At 39.9% G+C, this 24,745-nt stretch overlaps 1 protein-coding gene and 2 non-coding genes across 7 annotated transcripts in view; all 3 read right to left on the reverse strand.

Moving 5' to 3' along the window:
• COP1 (COP1 E3 ubiquitin ligase) overlaps positions 1 to 24,745 on the reverse strand; it is a 159,827-nt gene that overhangs the window by 36,709 nt on the left and 98,373 nt on the right. For all 5 annotated transcript variants that reach the window (XM_063428235.1, XM_063428233.1, XM_063428237.1 and 2 more), the window contains 4 exons: positions 22,813 to 22,929; positions 17,436 to 17,553; positions 15,499 to 15,623; positions 11,145 to 11,305 (listed from right to left, as the gene is read on the reverse strand). In XM_063428235.1, coding sequence (XP_063284305.1) covers positions 11,145 to 11,305; positions 15,499 to 15,623; positions 17,436 to 17,553; positions 22,813 to 22,929 — 521 coding nt within the window. The remainder of the gene's footprint in view (positions 1 to 11,144; positions 11,306 to 15,498; positions 15,624 to 17,435; positions 17,554 to 22,812; positions 22,930 to 24,745) is intronic.
• On the reverse strand, positions 16,691 to 16,825 carry LOC134570035 (small Cajal body-specific RNA 3). The gene has a single exon (XR_010084688.1). It is a non-coding gene; the product is annotated as a small Cajal body-specific RNA 3 (non-coding RNA).
• LOC134570034 (small Cajal body-specific RNA 3) lies at positions 17,895 to 18,029 on the reverse strand. Its single transcript, XR_010084687.1, has one exon. It is a non-coding gene; the product is annotated as a small Cajal body-specific RNA 3 (non-coding RNA).

Here is a 24,745-nt window from a genome sequence, read left to right on the forward strand (position 1 = left end):
CCAATAAATGCAGAGTGGGGCAGGAGCCAGGGAAGGTGGACACATGCAGAGTTGGTGTGTTTTGATCCTTTCTAAAAGGGGGGGGGGGTGTCAGGACCTAAAATGGATTTTCATCCCTTTCATCCCTTGTGTCAGGAATATACGTTTGTATGCCTATACAATACTGTTCCTTTAAGACAAGGGTACAAAACTGAGCAGGTGAAGCAAACATATAGCCCATAAGTGGTTTGCCAAGGCTGGCCACGCATCATGCTTTTCTAGTTCTACAGCAGCTGTACTGAACACTTTTGGAAACACCAGGTCTATGGATAATCACTCAAATGGCTAAACTAGTCACATAAACTTTAATGGTTACTCTAAGCACAACGTCAGTGATTTGAATTGGTCCTGGTGCTTGGAGACTGTATGTGCAGTGTTTCAGTTTGTAACGCTGCAAAACCAGAGTTAAAGCACTTTGCCACAGGTGGAGTTAAACATCAAGAAGCAGAGTCATTAGCCAGTCCAAGGGAGTTCCGAGGTTACCTCTGTGCATAAGAGAAACCTGTCATCACCACGCGTAACATGTGGTTGACAGACGACAATGTCTGTGTGCGGCATTGGAAGATGTATTTTGGTCCCTCTCCTCACTATTATAAGAGTGGGGTAGGTAATTTATTTTAGGGGGTGGCTTGTGGAACCCAGCCACCGAGAGGCAAGGAGGAGGCACTTATTTATAGGAGTGGACATACACTGTTAGACAGGCTTACTTTAGAATTAATAATGGTTCCCTTCCATTTACTAGAACTATGCCCCTTATTTATTTCTCAGGCTATACAGTTACTTGTTTATTGTTTAGTAGACATGCCCCAAATCTGACAGATGGCATATATTGGTAAAATACCTCCAGCAAAATGTGGGTGTTCTTGACCCCCCACAGGATTTTGATTTTATTTTTTCCATGTGGTGGGTGGCTCTCCATAAGTTTAGAGGGTAATCCAGACGTGGACCCCTTGCTCACGGTGCCTAGAGAGATATCAGCTATGCCTCACTGATGATGCCTAACAAGGCTGAAACGATCGTCTGGGGTTGCTGTATCTCTCGTGCAGAGAGAACTTGCTGGCATTTCGGATCTGGACTGCCCGTATGGGTGGGACCAGTCTGATATGCTTCAGATATGTTCTCTCTGTAATTGCACAAGATGAGCTAAAACCAGCTTGAGTTCTGAGCGGGGACCCACCGAAGGGCAGGCTATTTCAGCTTCTGTCCGTTCTCAGAATACTCTTGCGACCCGTTTTTTTCTCTCCTGGGTGGCTAGCAAACGCCAAGTAATCTTCATGCTGCTGAGGTGTGTTTTTTTTTTTAAACTATTTGCCCAATAACTGCTAGCGCCGTTAGCGGGCAAATAGTTATTTAAATTATTATTATTAAAGACGCATGACGCAATGACGCACGTATGCGTTGGAATGCGGAAGTAGGACCGTGAATTGGATGCAGCAGTGTTTGCCGCTTAAACTGAGGATATTTAAACGCAGATGTTTCTCTCTTGACAGCACGGACACTGGGGCCATCGAAGGGACGCATATGTCCCGAGCGCGCAGCCCATGCCCATTCACAAGGAAAGCCCTACGAGTGACTTCAATTCGCTTCTAACAGAGCCTTATACTGCTGATTGACTTCATTCATCACAACAGGTTTGATCAGCCACCAGCGGATACAGGGTGGCGATCACTTTTCCTACTATCAGGAATTCGTTCCATCCCTTCCATTCAGACCATCTCTCACAGACTACAGCATCTTCCTACAGGATACAACATAAAGAAGTAGACGACATTGGTGAGACCAACCCACAGATAGTGGGCAAACATATAGTGCACTATATACTGGACTTTTATTTATCAGGACTTTAGCATTCTGTATTTTTTTCATTTTTTCCATTTCTCTCATTTTTTGTATTTTGTTTCATATATTTTTTCATTTTTTCATTTTTCCTTTTTTTCTCTTTTTCTCTTTTTTCAATATATATTTTTTATATTTTTTCAAATATATTTTTTCATTTTTTTCATTCTTTTCATTATTTCCGTTTTTTACGCTTATTGAACTATTCATTGCACATAGGAGGATACTGTGTCTAGATAGATATTTGTACATAGTTGGTGTATATAAGATGAATTATGTGTTACTTTGATGAAATACCATTAACTTTATGAATTATTCTTATAAGCTTTTCAATAAATACTATGAATTTGAGCATAGGTTTAATTATTACTTAACATCATTTATTGAGTGCGGTATTCATATTTCTGTATGATATTGATTGGAGGTTGTTTGTGGGGTTATACCTCGAATACCGGCACCTAACACTTAATTGAGTGCCAGCACACATTGGTTTTTTTGTATATATTTTGCCCTAGTGCTGGGCACCTTTTTGTGTAATCTAACGGTTTACCCATACAGAACTGTCACAAAATTGTTGTAAATATTGTTCTGGGTAACTGTGAACTAGAAGTTTGGTAATTTTTTCAATTGGGTTCACATTTGTTCACCTCTATATACCAGACTTGATGGCAACGTTTGCCTATACGGAGGGTGACATTAACCGTATCACCTCAGCTCTCAGAGGGGCTAGAGAATTTTTGACTAATGAGAGTGAGCGGGGAATTGCTCAAAAACTAGAGAGAGATTTAAAAAGGAAAATTAGTTGGGAATTACATGTAAGCACCCTAGGCGAGTACCTGAGACAAAAGAGAATCCCAAGAGGCCTAAGAGTTAGGTTACATCCTACATTGTGTAGAGATAATATTGAACATCGTACAGTGTGGTACAAAATCTTAAATAAATGCTCGGTGGATCTTATGGTACTAACCATTGAATCCCTACAAAAAGAATTAACTAAACTGATTAAAGAAATAGCAACAGCAGAGCAGGAACTGGCAGCAGTCACTGCATCTACTGACTTAGAAACACTCAAAAAGCAAATAGAAGACAAACTGAAAGAGTACCAGAGAGAAACTGAGGAGTTTAAAAAGAAAAAATTCCATAGAGACGAATTAGACTACCAAAGGGATCAGGTCTATACCTGGTACTCCAGAACAGATAACCGTTCTTTCAGACCCAACAGAGACACAACCTCACAGAGATGGCGTTCAGATACAGAAGGGGCTACATCCTCCTCCTCTGCCTCCTCATCCTCTGGAATGACTTTTTTAGAGAGAAATACAAGACAGGAAGAATCATCAGGCGGGGGGGTTTTAACAAGAGCCACACGAGAGAAAAAAACAAACCGATCGACCCAATCCAGACGCAATCTCTGATACATAATATTTCAGGTAGGCCCTTAACTCCCACAGAGGAGGGGACCCTGAATAAGGGACTCTCTTTTGTTCCTACACCTCATGTGGAGTGGCACCAATATGATGTCAGCATGTATAAATTCTTTCGCCAACTTAAGTTACGTGCATTTTTTTCTACAGGTCAGCTTACTGGGGACACAACAACATTCACAAACAGTAATACCCAGACTACACAAGGACATCGACATGAGGAAGGAAACAGGGAGGATATGAGAGATACCGATTCAGAATCTGGTCCATGTCCCGTTCTTCCCCTAGACACAGGTTTGAAACCTAAAAGTTCTTTTACACCACAGAACACCAATGCTTCAATTGATATATTCACCAATCTAGTAAAAAAAGATATTTATAAACTTAGGAAAAAATCCCAACATACACACAACTTTCATAGACAAGATATCAATTTTACTAAACAAGACTGGCTAAACATCAACAATTTGAGGAAGGATAACTCGATAATTATCAAACCGGCGGACAAGGGGGGAGCTTTGGTAATCATGGACCGTACATATTACATAAAAGAAATAGAATCACAATTAGCGGATGAGACGAACTACCTACCTATAAGCCACGATCCCACACATAACCTGAAGCACACATTAGAAAGACTTAACCAATGGGCCCTCTCTAAAAATATCATCTCACAGGGAGAATACAAATACATGAATGAGAAATATCCACGCATTCCAGTATTCTATACCTTGCCCAAAATTCACAAAAATCCTCTCTACCCACCAGGTAGACCAATAGTTAGCGGTACTGGGTCCATATTTCAACACCCAGCAGAGACACTGGATAAATTTCTTATTAAATATGTCCCATCCCAGAAATCATACCTTAAAGATACAACCACGTTCCTTACACTTTTGGCAGATATAGAGATTCCACCAGGTGACTTCTGGTTAGTGACCATGGATGTTCAATCTTTGTATACATCCATCGATCATGTAAGAGGGATTGAGGCAGTAGACTGGACACTAAGCAAAGATCCACGATTGACCCAACAGGGGGAGACAAGGCAATATATCAGGGAACTACTGACCTTCATTCTAACAGAGAACTACTTTTTATTTGGTGACAAGTATTACAAGCAGATTAAAGGGACTGCTATGGGCTCGAATGTCGCTCCAACATATGCTAATATTTACATGAATCGTATGGAGGAAACTTGCATCTATCCGCATTCTTTATTTTCCAAATGTCTAGTCTGGAAAAGATATATAGACGACGTATTCATATGTTGGAGCGGCACGAGGGCCCACTTACAAGAATTTTTTGATTCACTAAACACACTGGATGCTAACATTAAATTCACCATGTATTGTGACATTACGACTGTTCCCTTCCTGGATGTCCAGGTCCAGAGGACTTGTAACCACCTGCAGAGTGACTTATATATAAAACCCACTGACCGCAATAATCTACTGACGTATTCCAGTTTCCATCCGACGCATTTAAAAAATGGGTTACCATATAGCCAATTACTAAGGGTAAAAAGAATAGTCTCTCAGGAGGATAAGGTGATCACGGGCTTAGACTATATGGCCAAAAAATTTATAGAGAGGGGATATCCTGCACATGTGGTTGATAACCAGCGACAGAGGGTTGATACCCTTTCCCGACAAGATACCCTATCGGGTACCAGGACTACAGAGAAAGTAGAAAGACTTACACTTGTCACACCGTATACCCCACTCAATAGGGACATAAGACAAATTATATTAAAGCACTGGCAACTTTTCCAGGGAGATACCCAACTACCCCCGATATTTCAACAACCACCGCTCTTTACCTATCAGAGGGCCTCCAACCTGAGGGACATGGTAGTGAAGTCTGATATTGGTTCCTCTAAGAAACAAACTAGGTTTTTCTCAGAACCCAAGAAGGGCACCTTTCCTTGTCTTAACTGTTCACATTGTAACAGTGTCATTAAGGGGGAATATTTTGTCCATCCTAGATCAGGTAAAAAAATTTTTGTTAAGGATTATTACACATGCAATTCAGACTTTGTCGTGTATGCTCTAAAGTGTCCCTGTGGGCTCCTTTATGTGGGGGAGACCATCAGGCCAGTGAAAGAGCGGATAGGGGAGCACAAAAGGAGCATCAGGGCAGCATTATTACACAATAAAGTGGAAGCTCCGGTACCTAGACATTTTAAAATGCATAATCACAACGTGAACCAGTTGAGGTTTCAAATCCTAGACAGAATCCCACCCCTACGAAGGGGGGGAGACAGACAGAAGCTCTTACTCCAGAGAGAAACTAAATGGATTAGTATCTTGGAGACTCTGTCACCACTAGGACTTAATGAGGATTATGATCTCAAACACTTTTTATGATATATATATTTCGATCTCCTCACCATTGTCTGCTCTGTGATTTTGTGCTCCTTACAGATGCTCCCCGTGACCAACTGTGGTCCGTGGCTCTCTCCTGCCAACAATTTGACTCTTCTGGGTCCGCTACCTGTCGTCATTACAGGGTCCCTCACAGACAGGGTCTAGGGACACAATGGGGTCATAGTAGACAGGTCAGTTGCATTTAATCTGTTACCTGTAATTTTTTCTCCCCCTTTTTTTAAAAAATTTCTCTTTTTTTTTTTTGAAAAAATTTTTTGTGTAAAAAATTTTTTTAGTAAAAATGTATTTGTAAGTTTAACTAAAATTTTTTCTTGGAGTATATAATAGTTGTTCTTTCTTTTTCACACAGCTGGTTACTCAACTAGCTCTCTCACACCAAGATTACACTTTTCCCTCTTGATCTCCTGTTACAGGTGAGCATTAACAGTACACTATTCTGTGTTTCAAGTGTATGCAAGACTGTTTAGATGATATGCATCCATTGATGCAGTACCTATGTATTACTGTCAATCCACTGTTAAGTATACAATTCATGTCCTTATTTGCATTGGGTTTACATTTCTATCCCTACTACAAAGTCTTATTCATAATTGTATCTGCAAATGTACTGTGTCATCCCAATAAGCTAGTGCTTTTGCTAGCTTAATAATCCGATCAGAATGTTCGTTACTAATAAAGTTTTGTGAAAGACGCATGACGCAATGACGCACGTATGCGTTGGAATGCGGAAGTAGGACCGTGAATTGGATGCGGCAGTGTTTGCCGCTTAAACTGAGGATATTTAAACGCAGATGTTTCTCTCTTGACAGCACGGACACTGGGGCCATCGAAGGGACGCATATGTCCCGAGCGCGCAGCCCATGCCCATTCACAAGGAAAGCCCTACGAGTGACTTCAATTCGCTTCTAACAGAGCCTTATACTGCTGATTGACTTCATTCATCACAACAGGTTTGATCAGCCACCAGCGGATACAGGGTGGCGATCACTTTTCCTACTATCAGGAATTCGTTCCATCCCTTCCATTCAGACCATCTCTCACAGACTACAGCATCTTCCTACAGGATACAACATAAAGAAGTAGACGACATTGGTGAGACCAACCCGCAGATAGTGGGCAAACATATAGTGCACTATATACTGGACTTTTATTTATCAGGACTTTAGCATTCTGTATTTTTTTCATTTTTTCCATTTCTCTCATTTTTTGTATTTTGTTTCATATATTTTTTCATTTTTTCATTTTTCCTTTTTCTCATTTTTTTCAATATATATTTTTTATATTTTTTCAAATATATTTTTTCATTTTTTTTTTTTCATTCTTTTCATTATTTCCGTTTTTTACGCTTATTGAACTATTCATTGCACATAGGAGGATACTGTGTCTAGATAGATATTTGTACATAGTTGGTGTATATAAGATGAATTATGCGTTCCTTTGATGAAATACCATTAACTTTATGAATTATTCTTATAAGCTTTTCAATAAATACTATGAATTTGAGCATAGGTTTAATTATTACTTAACATCATTTATTGAGTGCGGTATTCATATTTCTGTATGATTTAAATTATTATTCACTTGCAAATAGCACTTGGATGATAATTTGCGATTTGGGTCCTGTAGATTGGTTAAAAAAAAATTATTTCCTTATCCGGGCCAATGTTACAGAACCGGTCGGACCAAACGAATTGTGTCCACATAGGCAATTCTCATTTTTACGAAAGGATTTAGTAAATATGAGAATTGCTAATGCCGTCAGAATTCGGACTAGGTAGACCACATAGGGCAATGGCGGATGACGTTACCGCTGTGTAGGGAGTGAAGCAGGAGCCTAATGTTCAGATTCTACCTCGGTCTGACCGAAGGTGTATGAATATGGCAGAGGGTTCTTTGAAAGTAGTGGGTAGATTTTTGCATGTGTATTTTTACGTTTTTATTTTTTATTTTTTTAATAAGAGCCATATCTTTTTATTACATGCTGTAAGGAAAGTAATAAGAAAAAAAAAAATCTGATGAAGCTTGTCCTTTAAGTTTCTTTATAAGAAAAGACTACTTAGCAAAACAGTCACTATAAGTAGGTGGTAGAAAAAGAATTCACATGAGTCAGAGAATCACAAATTCTTTCTGCAACAGGACAAGAAAGATTAAATTTAAAAACTCCAGATAGCACTCTATTGTAAATGTCAACTTGTAGTTGAGCAGCATATGCATAAATCCCTACTGGGGACCCCATTGTTTATTACTAATAAATGACCTTCAGTTTACCTTAAAACAAGTATAATCATACATTTACTATAATTGCTTTTCCAGTCTGACTATTTTCTCACCGGCACAGTATTTCAGTCACGTAAAATAATCAAACAATTGTCAAGGTGTTAATACAGCTGACGTTATAAGGGAGTTTGTTAAAGTATTCAAAAAAATATATATCTTCATGTGTAATAGGACTATGGGTGTAAGGGGATTTACTTTTATATTGGAACTTTTTTTACGTCACAACCTACAATCTCCGTCAAAACAAATCTTGAATGAATCTACATGTGGAAGCTTTAAAGCTTACCTCCAAACCACTTAAATTATTTACATATAAACCATTTTCATAATCCATCATTAAAGGAACACTATAGTCACCTAAATTACTTTGGTTAAATAAAGCAATTTTAGTTTATAGATCATTCCCCTGCAATTCCACTGCTCAATTCACTGTCATTTAGGAGTTAAATCACTTTGTTTCTGTTTATGCAGCCCTAGCCACACCTCCCCTGGCTATGATTGACAGAGCCTGCATGAAAAAAAAACTGGTTTCACTTTCCAACAGATGTAATTTACCTTAAATAATTGTATCTCAATCTCTAAATTGAACTTTAATCACATACAGGAGGCTCTTGCAGGGTCTAACAAGCTATTAACATAGCAGGGGATAAGAAAATCTTAATTAAACAGAACTTGCAATAAAGAAAGCCTAAATAGGGCTCTCTTTACAGGAAGTGTTTATGGAAGGCTTTGCAAGTCACATGCAGGGAGGTGTGACTAGGGTTCATAAACAAAGGGATTTAACTCCTAAATGGCAGAGGATTGAGCAGTGAGGCTGCAGGGGCATGTTCTATACACCAAAACTGCTTCATTAAGCTAAAGTTGTTCAGGTGACTATAGTGTCCCTTTAATATTCTATACAGCAGTGCACTAATCATGGAACACGCATCCGAGACTGGCCCTCACAGAAACCCTACATTTGAGATTTAAAGATATCCTTATTGAGTCATTTGCAAGCAGGCTTGTCAACAGTAACCACCAGAAGAATGGTCAAATAACACATGCACACCATGCACAAGGCATAAAATATTACAGAGAACTCCGAAAATACATGGACACACACAAAATGTCAATGTTTCTGACCATGAGATAGTGAGATAATGTGGAGAAAAAACAAACAAACAAACCACACTAGCGAACACCTAAATAACTCACCTATGTTAAAGCAATGATAACAAAGCCCCAGAATTACTGCTATGACTTATTACATTGGTTAATTTCTTCTATCTTTTGGAGTGTCAAATGACATCAAGGTGCCAAATTATGCCAGGATGGAAAAGCACTAAGAGGTCAATGCTGCAACATCCATTGCTCCCTATCTGGTGTGTAAATCAGCGATGCATACACATACCGTAACTTTCATTCAGAATGTGTAATTGCAGCAAATTAAGTCAGAGACCATGGTTCTCAAAACATTCAGATGCTAAAGAAACATGAAAATTGGAATGTTTCTCTTTTCTCAACACACTCTTAAGGCATTGAGCATCCAAAGACTCAATTTATTTAACAATGCCTGCTTGCGATTAACACACCCCCCCATCCTCCTCCTGTGTCTGTCTCTAGTCACTTTAACCTTTACCTAAGCTAATTTTATGCTTGGCGTTTCTTTATCTGAATCTAACAGTTGATCACAGCAGTGATTACTTCTGCGGCACTTTTAGTACCTGCTCAGTCTCTGAACCCCCCTCCCGAACCCCCTCTCACCCCCGTTTTCTCGATCGCCATATCAGCTGTAATGAACTCTTTCAGACAAACAGCCAGCAAATTACACAGCTTCCTTCTAACGATTATGATAGACTGAAAATGAATTAATATGCAGAATCATATTCCTCTTCGTGCATGAACACCTTTTGTATTGTTCCAAGAACAGCTATCTCACGGCCAGAACTCCTGCATACACGAAAAACATTTTTCTGGGGGCCTACATATCCAGAGACTGAAAGACTTAGAGACATTTGAGAATATAGCAGACTGCCAATTTTAAAAGCCAATGTGACTTGTGTTAACGCAAATGTTTTGACCCTTTCTGTTCAAGTTCAATTTGCCAGAAAACAACAAACCTAAAACACCCAGAAGTCTCACTCCTTGTATGGCAAAATCTACAATAAATGTTATTTGGTTCAGTAAGAGGTTTATAAAGCAAACATTTCTCAAAAATACATTGCACGATGATGAGGCGCAGTGTATACTACAATACAGTGAACAGGATCTTACAGATTTAAGTAAAGTGCATTACCCCGAAATAGCAAGTCTAAGTAAAACATATTTCTGCCCTGTGAAAGAGGTAGTGAGTTGCCATTTTAAGGGCAAAAGTGCTCCTATGATTCTGACTTGCCAATACGTGTGCCATCTGCAGATTCCCACTGAAAACCTAGATACTAATGTACAGCAAACTGCACACTTTCAATTACGAGACAGGTCATGAGAAAAAGAGGGAACAAATTAGCATCAAATCTGCTGTGACACCAATTACATTTCTCTACATGGATATAGGCAGAAAACTCATGTTACATCTTATGATAATTCCTAAAACCGTTTAGCGCCCAAAAAAATACATCATATTAATATATATACATATACATTCAATGTAATGTTTGTAATATGGGATGCCAGGTGGTACACAAATGCAGGATAAAACAGTCATTGTGTAACATCTGCCGTTTAGAGATACATAAAACAGATACGTAATGATACAAATTAGAAGTCTATAAAAAATAAAAATAAACAAAAATAATGATATACATACACACACATACACACATATACATATATATATTCTTGATTAAAGTCTGTGTGGACTGAAAAGTCGACAACCTGTAATCACTAAAAAGCTGAATGAGTGCACAGTTTGGAAATTATACACATACAAAAGTAGGTAGACGGTTTAGACTTTAGAATCTACTTTCTTTGCTCTTGATGTTAAAAAAAAAAAAAAAAAAAAAAAAAAAAAAATTTATCTGCCCTCCACTATTCTTTCCAACAACAACATTGCTATTTCAATGCCTGAAATGTAACTGCCACTTTCTTGTGTGTTTGGGCACCCATATAATCTGTGGTGATGAGGCAGAATGCAAAAAACAAAACCAAAAAACAACCAAGTTATCCCTTTAGCCTGCCATAAGATAAAAAGTAATCTTACCCCATCAGGGAGTGCTCTCCAACACACGGCACTCACAAATTCATTGGTATCATCTTCTTTCCGGTCCTTGTCCAGAACACTCTTAACAGTGTCAAACTTGAATGTTAGCAAAGTTTTAGAAAGGCCCTTATAATAAAGGTAGAGGGAGTTGTTTTCACTTCCTGTGGTGAGGGAATAAAAATAATTTAAATACAAACAAAAAAATAATATCACACAAAAAGCAAATAGGAACGGCCTTAACATTATTTTTCAAGATATGGCTTTGGAAGCAATATCAATTCTCTGTACGACTACAAAATACGTGAAAGCACATGAACCTGAGGTGGCCAATTATGGAAGTCCATACCTTACTAGCTAATAATTATCAAACACATTAAATGTGCCACAATTATCGCCATGCAGTGGTGATAATACCTGGAGCCTAGCAACAGTCAAAATACAAACATGTTACCGTATTTTTCGCTCCATAAGACGCACTTTTTTCCCCCTCAAAAGTGAGGGGAAATGTCTGTGCGTCTTATGGAGCGAATATGAAGCTTTACTTACCTGTCTTGTAGCGTTGGCCGTCAGCACAGGGCGCACCGCGGTACTGGAACTTGAATTTCAGGTTCCGGCGGGACGGAAAGGAAGTGTGCAGAAGCTGAGTGCGCACTTCTTTTCAGTCCCGCCGGAAACCGGAACCTGAAATTCAAGTTCCAGTACTGAGGTGCGCCCTGTGCTGCCGGCCAACGCTACAAGACAGGTAAGTAATTATGGGACAAGGGGAGGGGGACAGTATGGGAGAGGAGAATATGGGAGAGGGGAATATGGGAGAGGAGAATATGGGAGAGGAGAATATGGGAGAGGAGAATATGGGAGAGGAGAATATGGGAGAGGAGAATATGGGAGAGGAGAATATGGGAGAGGAGAATATGGGAGAGGAGAATATGGGAGAGAAGAGGAGACTATGGGATAGAAGAGAAGAATATGGGATAGAAGAGGAGACTATGGGAGAGGAGAATATGGGATAGAAGAGAAGACTATGGGAGAGGAGAATATGGGATAGAAGAGAAGACTATGGGAGAGGAGAATATGGGATAGAAGAGAAGACTATGGGAGAGGAGAATATGGGATAGAAGAGAAGACTATGGGAGAGGAGAATATGGGATAGAAGAGAAGACTATGGGAGAGGAGAATATGGGATAGAAGAGAAGACTATGGGAGAGGAGAATATGGGATAGAAGAGAAGACTATGGGAGAGGAGAATATGGGATAGAAGAGAAGACTATGGGAGAGGAGAATATGGGATAGAAGAGAAGACTATGGGAGAGGAGAATATGGGATAGAAGAGAAGACTATGGGAGAGGAGAATATGGGATAGAAGAGAAGACTATGGGAGAGGAGAATATGGGATAGAAGAGAAGACTATGGGGAGAGGAGAATATGGGATAGAAGAGAAGACTATGGGGAGAGGAGAATATGGGATAGAAGAGAAGACTATGGGGAGAGGAGAATATGGGATAGAAGAGAAGACTATGGGGAGAGGAGAATATGGGATAGAAGAGAAGACTATGGGGAGAGGAGAATATGGGATAGAAGAGAAGACTATGGGGAGAGGAGAATATGGGATAGAAGAGAAGACTATGGGGAGAGGAGAATATGGGATAGAAGAGAAGACTATGGGGAGAGGAGAATATGGGATAGAAGAGAAGACTATGGGGAGAGGAGAATATGGGATAGAAGAGAAGACTATGGGGAGAGGAGAATATGGGATAGAAGAGAAGACTATGGGGAGAGGAGAATATGGGATAGAAGAGAAGACTATGGGGAGAGGAGAATATGGGATAGAAGAGAAGACTATGGGGAGAGGAGAATATGGGATAGAAGAGAAGACTATGGGGAGAGGAGAATATGGGATAGAAGAGAAGACTATGGGGAGAGGAGAATATGGGATAGAAGAGAAGACTATGGGGAGAGGAGAATATGGGGTGGATGAAGACTATGGGGAGGGGGTGGATGAAGACTATGGGGAGGGGGTGGATGAAGACTATGGGGAGGGGGTGGATGAAGACTATGGGGAGGGGGTGGATGAAGACTATGGGGAGGGGGTGGATGAAGACTATGGGGAGGGGGTGGATGAAGACTATGGGGAGGGGGTGGATGAAGACTATGGGGAGGGGGTGGATGAAGACTATGGGGAGGGGGTGGATGAAGACTATGGGGAGGGGGTGGATGAAGACTATGGGGAGGGGGTGGATGAAGACTATGGGGAGGGGGTGGATGAAGACTATGGGGAGGGGGTGGATGAAGACTATGGGGAGGGGGTGGATGAAGACTATGGGGAGGGGGTGGATGAAGACTATGGGGAGGGGGTGGATGAAGACTATGGGGAGGGGGTGGATGAAGACTATGGGGAGGGGGTGGATGAAGACTATGGGGAGGGGGTGGATGAAGACTATGGGGAGGGGGTGGATGAAGACTATGGGGAGGGGGTGGATGAAGACTATGGGGAGGGGGTGGATGAAGACTATGGGGAGGGGGTGGATGAAGACTATGGGGAGGGGGTGGATGAAGACTATGGGGAGGGGGTGGATGAAGACTATGGGGAGGGGGTGGATGAAGACTATGGGGAGGGGGTGGATGAAGACTATGGGGAGGGGGTGGATGAAGACTATGGGGAGGGGGTGGATGAAGACTATGGGGAGGGGGTGGATGAAGACTATGGGGAGGGGGTGGATGAAGACTATGGGGAGGGGGTGGATGAAGACTATGGGGAGGGGGTGGATGAAGACTATGGGGAGGGGGTGGATGAAGACTATGGGGAGGGGGTGGATGAAGACTATGGGGAGGGGGTGGATGAAGACTATGGGGAGGGGGTGGATGAAGACTATGGGGAGGGGGTGGATGAAGACTATGGGGAGGGGGTGGATGAAGACTATGGGGAGGGGGTGGATGAAGACTATGGGGAGGGGGTGGATGAAGACTATGGGGAGGGGGTGGATGAAGACTATGGGGAGGGGGTGGATGAAGACTATGGGGAGGGGGTGGATGAAGACTATGGGGAGGGGGTGGATGAAGACTATGGGGAGGGGGTGGATGAAGACTATGGGGAGGGGGTGGATGAAGACTATGGGGAGGGGGTGGATGAAGACTATGGGGAGGGGGTGGATGAAGACTATGGGGAGGGGGTGGATGAAGACTATGGGGAGGGGGTGGATGAAGACTATGGGGAGGGGGTGGATGAAGACTATGGGGAGGGGGTGGATGAAGACTATGGGGAGGGGGTGGATGAAGACTATGGGGAGGGGGTGGATGAAGACTATGGGGAGGGGGTGGATGAAGACTATGGGGAGGGGGTGGATGAAGACTATGGGGAGGGGGTGGATGAAGACTATGGGGAGGGGGTGGATGAAGACTATGGGGAGGGGGTGGATGAAGACTATGGGGAGGGGGTGGATGAAGACTATGGGGAGGGGGTGGATGAAGACTATGGGGAGGGGGTGGATGAAGACTATGGGGAGGGGGTGGATGAAGACTATGGGGAGGGGGTGGATGAAGACTATGGGGAGGGGGTGGATGAAGACTATGGGGAGGGGGTGGATGAAGACTATGGGGAGGGGGTGGATGAAGACTATGGGGAGGGGGTGGATGAAGACTATGGGGAGGGGGTGGATGAAGACTATGGGGAGGGGGTGGATGAAGACTATGGGGAGGGGGTGGATGAAGACTATGGGGAGGGGGTGGATGAAGACTATGGGGAGGGGGTGGATGAAGACTATGGGGGAGAGGAGAAGACTATGGGAGGGGGGGACACTATGGGACAGGGGAGAAAAAAAATATTCTGTACAAACTGTCCCATAGTAAGAAACACTATGGGAAAGTTTGTTCAGAATATTTTTTTCTGAGTTTCTTCCTCTAAAAACTAGGTGCGTCTTATGGTGAGGTGCGTCTTATGGTGAGGTGCGTCTTATGGTGAGGTGCGTCTTATGGAGCGAAAAATACGGTATTTACCATTCAGTAGAGATTCTTGGTCCCCGGTAACCTGAAAGTCTACTATGCTCTTGCCTTGCCCCATACCAGGAACTGGCTGAGACAAGGCCGCTCAGTTGACATTCACAGCCAATAACGGAGCACTGCCTTTGGCGCCAGAACCAAAACCACTTCAATCATTTGAAAAGGTTATGGTGCCGGCATTATTTAATGCAGTAAAATAGATTCTGTACATAAATGCAAATACAAATGTAATATAAAGCTATACGTATATACATCTCTCATGGTTTATCTCTTGCATAAAACACACACACACTTTTAGTAATATGGGGCAAATTTTCAAAGATGTAGAACAACAACGAAAATCATTATGCAATATACTGACCACAGGCAATATAATCTCCATTTGATGCCAGGCCAACAAAATTTTTCTCATTAATGTGACCCTTAAACGAACGCAGGCAATGAGGCCTTGATACATTCCAAAGCTTCAGCTGACTATCTGTTGACCTACACACACACAAAATAAAACCAAACATGAAAAACCAGGAAGACAGTCCCTTCTTTATGGAATTATTAGAATTTGCACTCACATAAAGGAAAAAAAGCAGCAATAGTTGCAACAAGAACTTACCAGTCTCTGGCTTTTTATAGTACTGTGTCTCGGTCATTATGTTCAAACTATTAAAGAGAGTCTAGTATCCATGGAAATGTACATATTGAACTGAATGCTCATCACACACATTATCAATGTTAATTGTTTTAGATGGACAGGATGTCTGCATTGCCTGGCAATACAATTAATTGCAGACCCCACTTAAGATAGCAAAGAATAACTATTTATATACACAAGTGGGGGAAAAAAAACACAAACAAGAAAACAAGCCGGGAACTGAACTGCAATCTGGTATTTGAGGGAGGATTAAGTAATCCATACAGATTTTCAATTAAGTTATAATTATAGCTTATTAGATATATTAAAAGTGGAAGCTGGATAGCTCTGAAATATGGAAATGCTGCAAATGTTCAAACAAAGGGAGGTATTACAGTCAACTTGCAATATTCAGGGGTGCCCGACCATGATCTTAGATACGGAAAATGAAGTCAGGGATAAAATACATCCAAGAAGCTTTTTTTTTTTTACAGGTATTTTTATTTTAAGATTAAATGTAGACCTTTTCACCACTACCCTTTGTGTTCCTTGTTGGCTGCAAAGGACCATTCCTTTCCTACTCCCAGCAGAGAAAGTGGTAGGGCATCATTCTCCACAAGTCAGGAAGCTGAATGGAAATGCACAGGGAACTCTAAAGTTGCCTCTGCTGCCAGAGAATACTAAAAGCGGAATGACAGTGCTGTGCGCCACACTCTCTCTCCTCTCACCAACCCAGCGCTGCTAGAGGTGGGCAGCGGGGCAAGTAAAGGGAGAGTGACAATCAATCACAAAGCTATGAACAATTCCACCATTAAATACAACAAAACATAATTAAGCGTTCTCTCCTTCAGTTAGTGCATTGAGCTATGATGGTCTTATGTACAAATAATGTTTAAGCTTAAGTAGAGTCTGTATATTTGGAGAGCATGTATGGAGAGGAACGATCTAACCCAGTCTATACTTCACTGAGCTAGGCAGAGATCTCCATTTTATTGCTATAGGAAGGCTGTTACTGCATGCAGACACTTGAACTGAATGCGTCTGTATTTCAGCTTCCAGATTCTGACAAGGTGGTCTTTTTCACTATACTTCACTCTGTTTATGGTATCTCTACAACACACACACTTCTCTCTCTCTAAACTACACAATTCATAGTTGCTACATCCCTTATCTTTTCATATTTCACAGTTATCCAGCTTACTTTATGTCCTCCTGCAAAAACTGCAGGTAGTCAATGGGAGGTTGGTAAATGTGCACTAGTCACCTGCATTTAGGGTCTCCCAAATTATATTAGTTTTTGTATTGGTATCCTTTGTCTAGTTGGCATTGGCAACCCTGGGATACCTCCCCCCCCCCGCCCCTCCCCTTAAAGGAAAATTATTGGGAGACGAACTTGAATGAAAACAACCAGTGACTGTACCCTTGTACCTTTTAATCATTACCTTCATGTAAGTGGTCATTACCTTGTGTAAAGACCAAACAATAAATCACTTGCATGTCACTGACCCCGTAAAGGATTATGCATTGCTTTCCATTTTCCCCTTAAAAGACATGGGCTGTGGGGTTTTAAAACCACAGAAGCTAAGAAATAAACTTCTCAATTATAAACATTTAATATATCAAAACACCCCTCACCCTTACAGAATAAGGCTTATGGTCCCTATACTTACGCAGAGACTATTTCATCTCCGTTCACAAATTTGGCATAAGACACAGCTTTGCGATGCCCTTTAAACACCATAATGGGCTGTTTAGTGTTTCGAAGGTCATAGTAGTGGACACAGTGATCTAGAAATGGACAAAAATAAGATTAAAAGTCTACAGAAACGTTCACGCTATATATGAGATTATTTTTAATGTTGACAGTCAAGTAGCACCAGATGAAGATTCTCAATATCTTAAATGTGGATCAGTAGTTAACTTCCTTCCGACAGACACATTGTCTCATATGACAAAACACTGAAAAAACGAATGCCGAGGATACTAGAGTATAGTTTATTTGTTTTCTAAACGCTGGAAAGTGACAGTTCTCCTTAATTATAATATTGTATATCTGACAATCATAATTACATAAGATAAATATTTTTTACTCATATCCATAGGCATACAGGATCTATACACTTTAAAGGCATGTAGGGAGAGGAACGATCTAGCCCAGTCTATTCTTCACTGAGCTAGGCAGAGATCTCCATTATGTTGCTATAGGAAGGCTGTTATTGCATGCAAACACTTGAATTGCATGCATTTTTATTTCAGCTTCCAGATTAAAAAAATAAATAAAAATAAAAAATATACCAATGCCCGCTTTTATGTTTATGGCATCTCACGATGCACACACTCTCATAGATGCACAGACCACGGTTTGAGTAATTTAAGATACACAACCCATAGCCATGATGCCAGGAGTACTCTGGACTGGTAGCTTGGCAATGGGGCAATCTGTTTGTCTTCTTATCTGGATCCCCACTGGGATCAGAGGCTCTCAGCCGATGAACGGAACAGTGTACAAAACAATTCGCACAGAATTGACATTAGCCAGCTCGGAACTCTTGTTTCCAGGTTGGCTAATGATGCAATAATACAAGGGATTAAACTAGATTGGTGCAAGGTTTCATACTGAAATGCTGTACATACAGACGTCAAGTCATTGAAGTGGTGATGGTATGTTTAAGATTTGCCCATTATTAAAACAAAACGCTGGGTTAACTGCAACATGAAAATCTAAACAAAAAGCATCACTAAACTGCTTCCAAAATAACCACCTAGTTTGACCATGTTTCATTATGGTCAAAAGCACTGTGTTTTGAGAAGGCTGAAACACACTAAACATACCTAAAATACCACACATTATGGTTTGCCAAGCGCACATGAGCAATCAACACTACTCAACATTTAAAACATACATATCGATTTTCTCTGTCACAGTACAGAGAGAATGCGGCTGTAAAATGCCAAGATCAAAGCCAGCAGCAGCTTCTTTCACCAGAGAACGTGAATTTCCCTTCTAACTCTGAAACCCATTAAATGCGATGGGTGGGGGAAACAAATCAAATGCACATACAGAAAACATTAATTTCTACTAAAAACAGACATGCAACATTCACTAAATGGTGAACTGAAAAACATTCTAAAATGTAGGCAACAAACAGTTTGAAATATTTTCAAACTCACATTTGTGTTAAATCCATTTTTATTAGTGTCGTAACATCAAATATTATTCCCACGCTGGGGATAAAATGCAAAACAGGGGGACAAACTCACATTTGGAAAGCTCAGCTATTGTTGCTGTTCACTATGACTCACTATTTATTTGGAATGATCCAGTGAATTTTACATGTTATGCCATTATATCTCAAATGAAAAAGATTAGCCAATGTAGTTATTCTAGTATTTCGGGTGCCCTATTCCAGGCAAATGTGCCCACTTTGTGACACTGTTTGCTTCACAGTCATTTTATCGAGTCTGGCGTCCAGATTCATGGAATATCATTCTGGAGGGCTATACAGGGTTTGATAGGCTCAAGCTACATGGCAAGGTTTATGTTCCAGCCCTACCCTCCCCGCCATCTACAATCAAGTCCTGTACTTCTGATTCATATAGGCTTTTGCCCAAATGGTAATGGGGAATCACCAACAAACCCTTTGAGCCATACAATACTATACAAACCAGCAGTGCAGCAAGTGACTAGAAATCTTAAGAGTTAAATGCACACACCTGCATTTTTGATTAAAATTAGAATACAATGACACCATAACTTGCACAAATAACAAGTTCACTTTAAAGAAATTAAATTATGCCTATAAACTTCAAATCATACTGGCTGTTTCTGAAACCAACAAATATACAGAATGTTACTATGTGAGCCTCAAGGGGCTTGTTTTACACATGTACATTCAGAAAGCATAGAGGGTACCTTGTGGAGCTGGACAGAACATGATAATGATCGTGTTGAGCACAGTGTCCTGCCCTCACTTTGTAACCTTCTCCCTTGACAGGCCCATGCCCATGGCTTGAGGTTATAGATGACATTCAGACGGCTCTGGATAATGGGCTTGACACCAAGTGGTGGGGGAGGGACGCGTGCGCCCTTTCCTTTTTTAATTGTATTGTCAAAAGCTTTTGACACAGCAGGCGATAAAAATGTCAATGAAAAAAAAAAAAAGCAGCAATGCACGGTGAGGTGAAGCAAAAAGCTCAAAAAAAAAAAGGTGTGATTGTGTGGATATAGAATCTGGTTTAAGTATGGATAGCTGACTGCCATCGGCATGCAATTTAAAAAAAAATTTAAATATCCTACAGCACAATCTGCATTACTGTTTGCATTAACTTCCCTTCCAACTAGATGCCTACTTTTTATGAGATATACTCCCACAATCTACTCCAGCTTCTGTACTTTTCACCAAGACAAATTGAAACAGATGGCATGTGACGGCAGATAAGAACCATTCGGCCCATCTAGTCTGCCCAATTTTCTAAATACTCTCATAAGTCCCTGGCCTTATCTTATAGATAGGATAGCTTTATGGATATCCAATACATGCCTAAACTCCTTTACTGTGTTAACCTCTACCACTTCAGCTGGAAGGCTATTCCATGCATCCACTACCCTCTCAGTAAAGTAATACTTCCTGATATTATTTGTAATCCTTTGCCCCTCCAATTTAAGACTGTCCTCTTGTTGTGGTAGTTTTTCTTCTTTTAAATATAGTCTCCTCCTTTACGGTGTTGATTCCCTTTATGTATTTAAATGTTTCTATCATATCCTACCTGTCATCTTTCCCCCAAGCTATACATGGGATGAAATGGTTAATCTGAACTATTTTTCCTAAACAAATATAACTAGTAAATTGTTCCAGCCAATAACCAGTGAGATTAGCTGAGATAGCATTTCTCAGCTAATACTATCTTTTCAAGATGAACATATTCTGAAGCACTTCTCGTCCATACAAGTTCCATATGGTCGAAACGTAGAAGAAAAATGCAAACAATGGATTATTAAAGGGACACTCCTGCACCATAACTTTACAGCAGTTCTTAAAGAATATATAAATAATCCTAATACAGCATGTTTAATTGTTTTTAGACTATAAACCACTGTGTACAGCTGCCTGACAGTGATTATCGGTAGGCTGTCATCAATCAGGTTTAGAAGTGGCCACCTGACAAAGCAAAGAACCTGATGTCTATTACACTGATGGCTGATCTAGGTGGAAATAAATTGTTATAGGAACAGATTGGCGCTCTCAGATGCTTATACAAATGGAAAGTTAACATAAGCTCCTCTTATTTTCATAACAAAACTATGGATTTCTCTACGTAAACATAAAATATTCTTACTTAAGAATGTGTTAAAAACAAAAACACACCGAGTTAAATCTGACATTAAAAATTATATTAATGGATATTCATAATGACTGTTGCAGCATTAAACAGAAAAATCCTCTAATTGAATTTGTTAAAGCTTTGGATAAAGATAGCATTTATATCAATTCGTATTTCTTCTATTTAGAAAAAATGTCTAAAATGGTTTATGTTCCCAGCAGACCGGATAAGGCTGAATTAAACATAATTTACATGATTACTCCTTTTTGGTGAATCACATGAATCTATGTATATGTGTGTGTGTAAATACCCTCTAGAGAGAGTAGTAGTGCATTTCAATCATGGCAAACAGAAGTAACTGGAATATTTTTGTTCCCTTTTCTCATTTTTATGAAAGCATTATTAGTAATGTCTGTAATGTCTCCTGGTTAACTATCCAGTATAAGAAATGTAACATTGTTCAAGTCACTAACAAAAACATCTCCCTCATCATTTCAAGTACATGCTACTAGAATATTCAATAATAAATATATATTGTATGATAAATAAAAATTTTAAATCAAACAAACAGAACTAAATTTTCTTGTCTCATTTAGTAGGGATTCTGAAAGCCCAGAGTATTGCAATGTGGAATTATCTTGGCAAAGAGCAGGGTAAATTAATCAATTATCCAAAATGGCAGAATAACCCAGCAGCTATACACATCTACACCTCGACTTAAATCGAAAAAACATCAAATAGAAATGTATTTGGGTGGATACATTAAGGCATATCAAAAACAGAAATGATTCATTAACCTATAATAGAAACCGTATTGCTTGCAGTCATTAATTCCTAAAGAGCTTCTTACGTCTGACATTTATATGGGCTGGAAAAATAAAAGGGACACTAATGGCACCAAAACAACTTTAGCTTACTTAAGTGGTTTTAGGGTATTAATCATGCCCATGCAGCCTAACTACACAATTATTTGCCATCTAGTAGGTAAATCACTTTGTTTATAGAGCCCTAGTCACATTTTTCTACACAGTTTAAAAAAAAAAAAAAAAAACTAATGTTTAAACTTTCTTTATTGCACATTATGTAAATTTAGAATTTATCATCTCCTAGTTTAAATTCCTAAAGTAAGTTAACATCTGGTTAAAAACTAAACCATTTTTTCATGGAGGCAGAGTCACAGCCAAGGAAGGCCTGGCTAGGGCTCCATAAACAGAAACAAAAGTGATTTAACTCCTAAATGGCAGAGCACTGAGCAGAGACACTGACGGCATGATTTATACTGAAACAGCGTCATTAAGCTCAAATTGTTTTGGTGCCATAAGCCCAAAACAGATTCACAGAATCAGTCCTGAGAATTGAGCAGAGACACTGCTGGGGCATAGCCCGCCCCGCCCGCCCCACCCCCCACACACACACACACAACTGCTTTATTAAGCTTTATTGAGATGCTTGAAATATATCTGTAGAGGTTTGTACGTTAAAGGGGTAAGTTAATTTATTAATGATGGGCCAGTTAGTGTTCTGGTGATGACAAAACATTTACAAGTAAATTGTTTATATAAAGATTTGTTATTCAAGTTTTGTTACACAGAATTCCAAGAAAAAATAAATAAATTAGTACAAAGGTCCACATATTAACATGGTTTCTGGTTTTAGGGAGTTCAAAAGTATTTCTTTGCTACAGAAATGAGGTTTAATATACTTCAGTATGGAGTATAAACTTACCTGCACAGCCGAATGCCAGGTGATAGCGGGAGGAAGGGCTGAATTTCACACAGCATACATTAGCTTTGGCTTCAATACTTGCAACGGAGTTATCCAGGTTTGTGGACCACAACTTAACTAAGGGAAAGAAAAAAAATGCACCAATCACAATATTAGGATGATCATTCATATTGTCTAACAAACTTTTTTAAATACGCAAACAGTAGTAAGGGACAAATTAATTGAAGAGGACTGGCAATTAAATGTTTTAGTGTTTTTTTTTTTTTTTTGGCCTAGAACTAAACTACCCCTGGCAGTTTAGTGTAGAAAGTTACCCCTCTGTGTGACCTGCTATGGGTGTTTTAGAGGGGATGCAGCTGGCTTATAACATCACGCACAAACACCATATAAGCCCAGAAAAGTGTAAAAAAAAAAAAAAAAATTTTTACACACTCTGCCCACTAAGTACTGGGAGACCGAGGAAGCACATTTTCTGTGATCACCCACCCTGGCATGCTCAGGTGTTTGCTCTGGGAAGTGACAGCACAGAACAGGAACCAACTCAAACAAAACAGCGGTGAGCAATAAAAATAGGGAGTCAAGAAGGCCATATGCTTGACATCCCTGTATTAAAGCATCTATAGCCATAATCACATTTCAAGTATTACTCCTCCCAAAGGCAATGCCACCTAAAAATTCTAATTCTTCCCCCCCCAAAAAATGTTGTGATATTAATGAAAGGCATACTCCCCCTCCCCTCCCCTCCCCCCCCCCCCCCCCTACAAACTTGCAAATCTCTGTTGTGTCTTATAGGCTCTTTTGTTAGGTTGGTTAGTTTGAGCAATATAAAAAAATTTTTAAAATAAAATAAAACATTATACATACATATACATTTATATTTGAGATTGAAAATAAATTTTCCTCCATAAACCCAACATTACTACTCCTCCAGTGCAGCATAAGCTTCAAATATAAAATAGGCAATGCCTAAAATCCCATGCTGTGCCCATAAAACACTACTTATGGTATAAACTATGTTATAAGTATCATGAGCATGTTATAGCAACGTTCGCTGTAGAATATATACATCTCAGGAATTTGCAGCAAATGTAAGGGCATCAAGATGTCACCACTTTCTCTTCATTATTTTTACAGTCTCGTTCTATACATTTAATGTATTGTCAGTATATAGCATAAAACTGTCTGAAAACTACGCACACATTGAACTGAGCAGTGGATTTCAAGAGGCAATAACATGTAGTCTAATTACAAGGCAGATAGATGGGTAGTGCATGAAGACAAAATAAGTCGCAACTGAGATATTGGATTAAAAAAAATAAAAAAAATAAAAAGGTTTTATATAAAGTTACATAGCCTGCAAAATTGGATACAAAAAGTCAGTATTTGCGCACTTACATGTAATCAGAATTTGATTTAGCCTACCCAAGGCTGTGCACTTGATTAAATCCTGTACAATCAAATCGGACACCTTATTTGATGTTAAAAAAAAAAAAAATTATTTGCCGTGTGAAGTATGAAGCATGCATAATTATCCCACTGAAAAAACAAGGAGTTTCGGTAATACATTTCCAGTAAATAATCTGTATACTCCACAATCGTCGCAAGTATGCTACAAGAATAAAAGTTACACTATTCAATTTTTATACAGAGAGATATTTGGAGCCAATGGTGGTATATTATCCTTTAAGACAGGGGTCAGCAACCTATTGCCCGTATACCTTAAAAGAAAGACCCATCCCCCTGTAGTTTTGAAGGGTTACTCCATGCACCATGACCACTTCAGTGATTGTGGCCAGTGTATGGATTCTGTATGTGCATTTAGTTATGAAATGCTGAACAGACCGAGTTAAAAGGCTATTATGTACAAATTTGGAGTTTTGTCAGCATGCAGAGCTTGTCCATGAGAAAAAATGTCCATGATAAAAAAATAATA

The sequence above is a fragment of the Pelobates fuscus genome, chromosome 7, assembly GCF_036172605.1.
Source record: "Pelobates fuscus isolate aPelFus1 chromosome 7, aPelFus1.pri, whole genome shotgun sequence".
NCBI classification, from domain to species: Eukaryota; Metazoa; Chordata; class Amphibia; order Anura; family Pelobatidae; genus Pelobates; species Pelobates fuscus.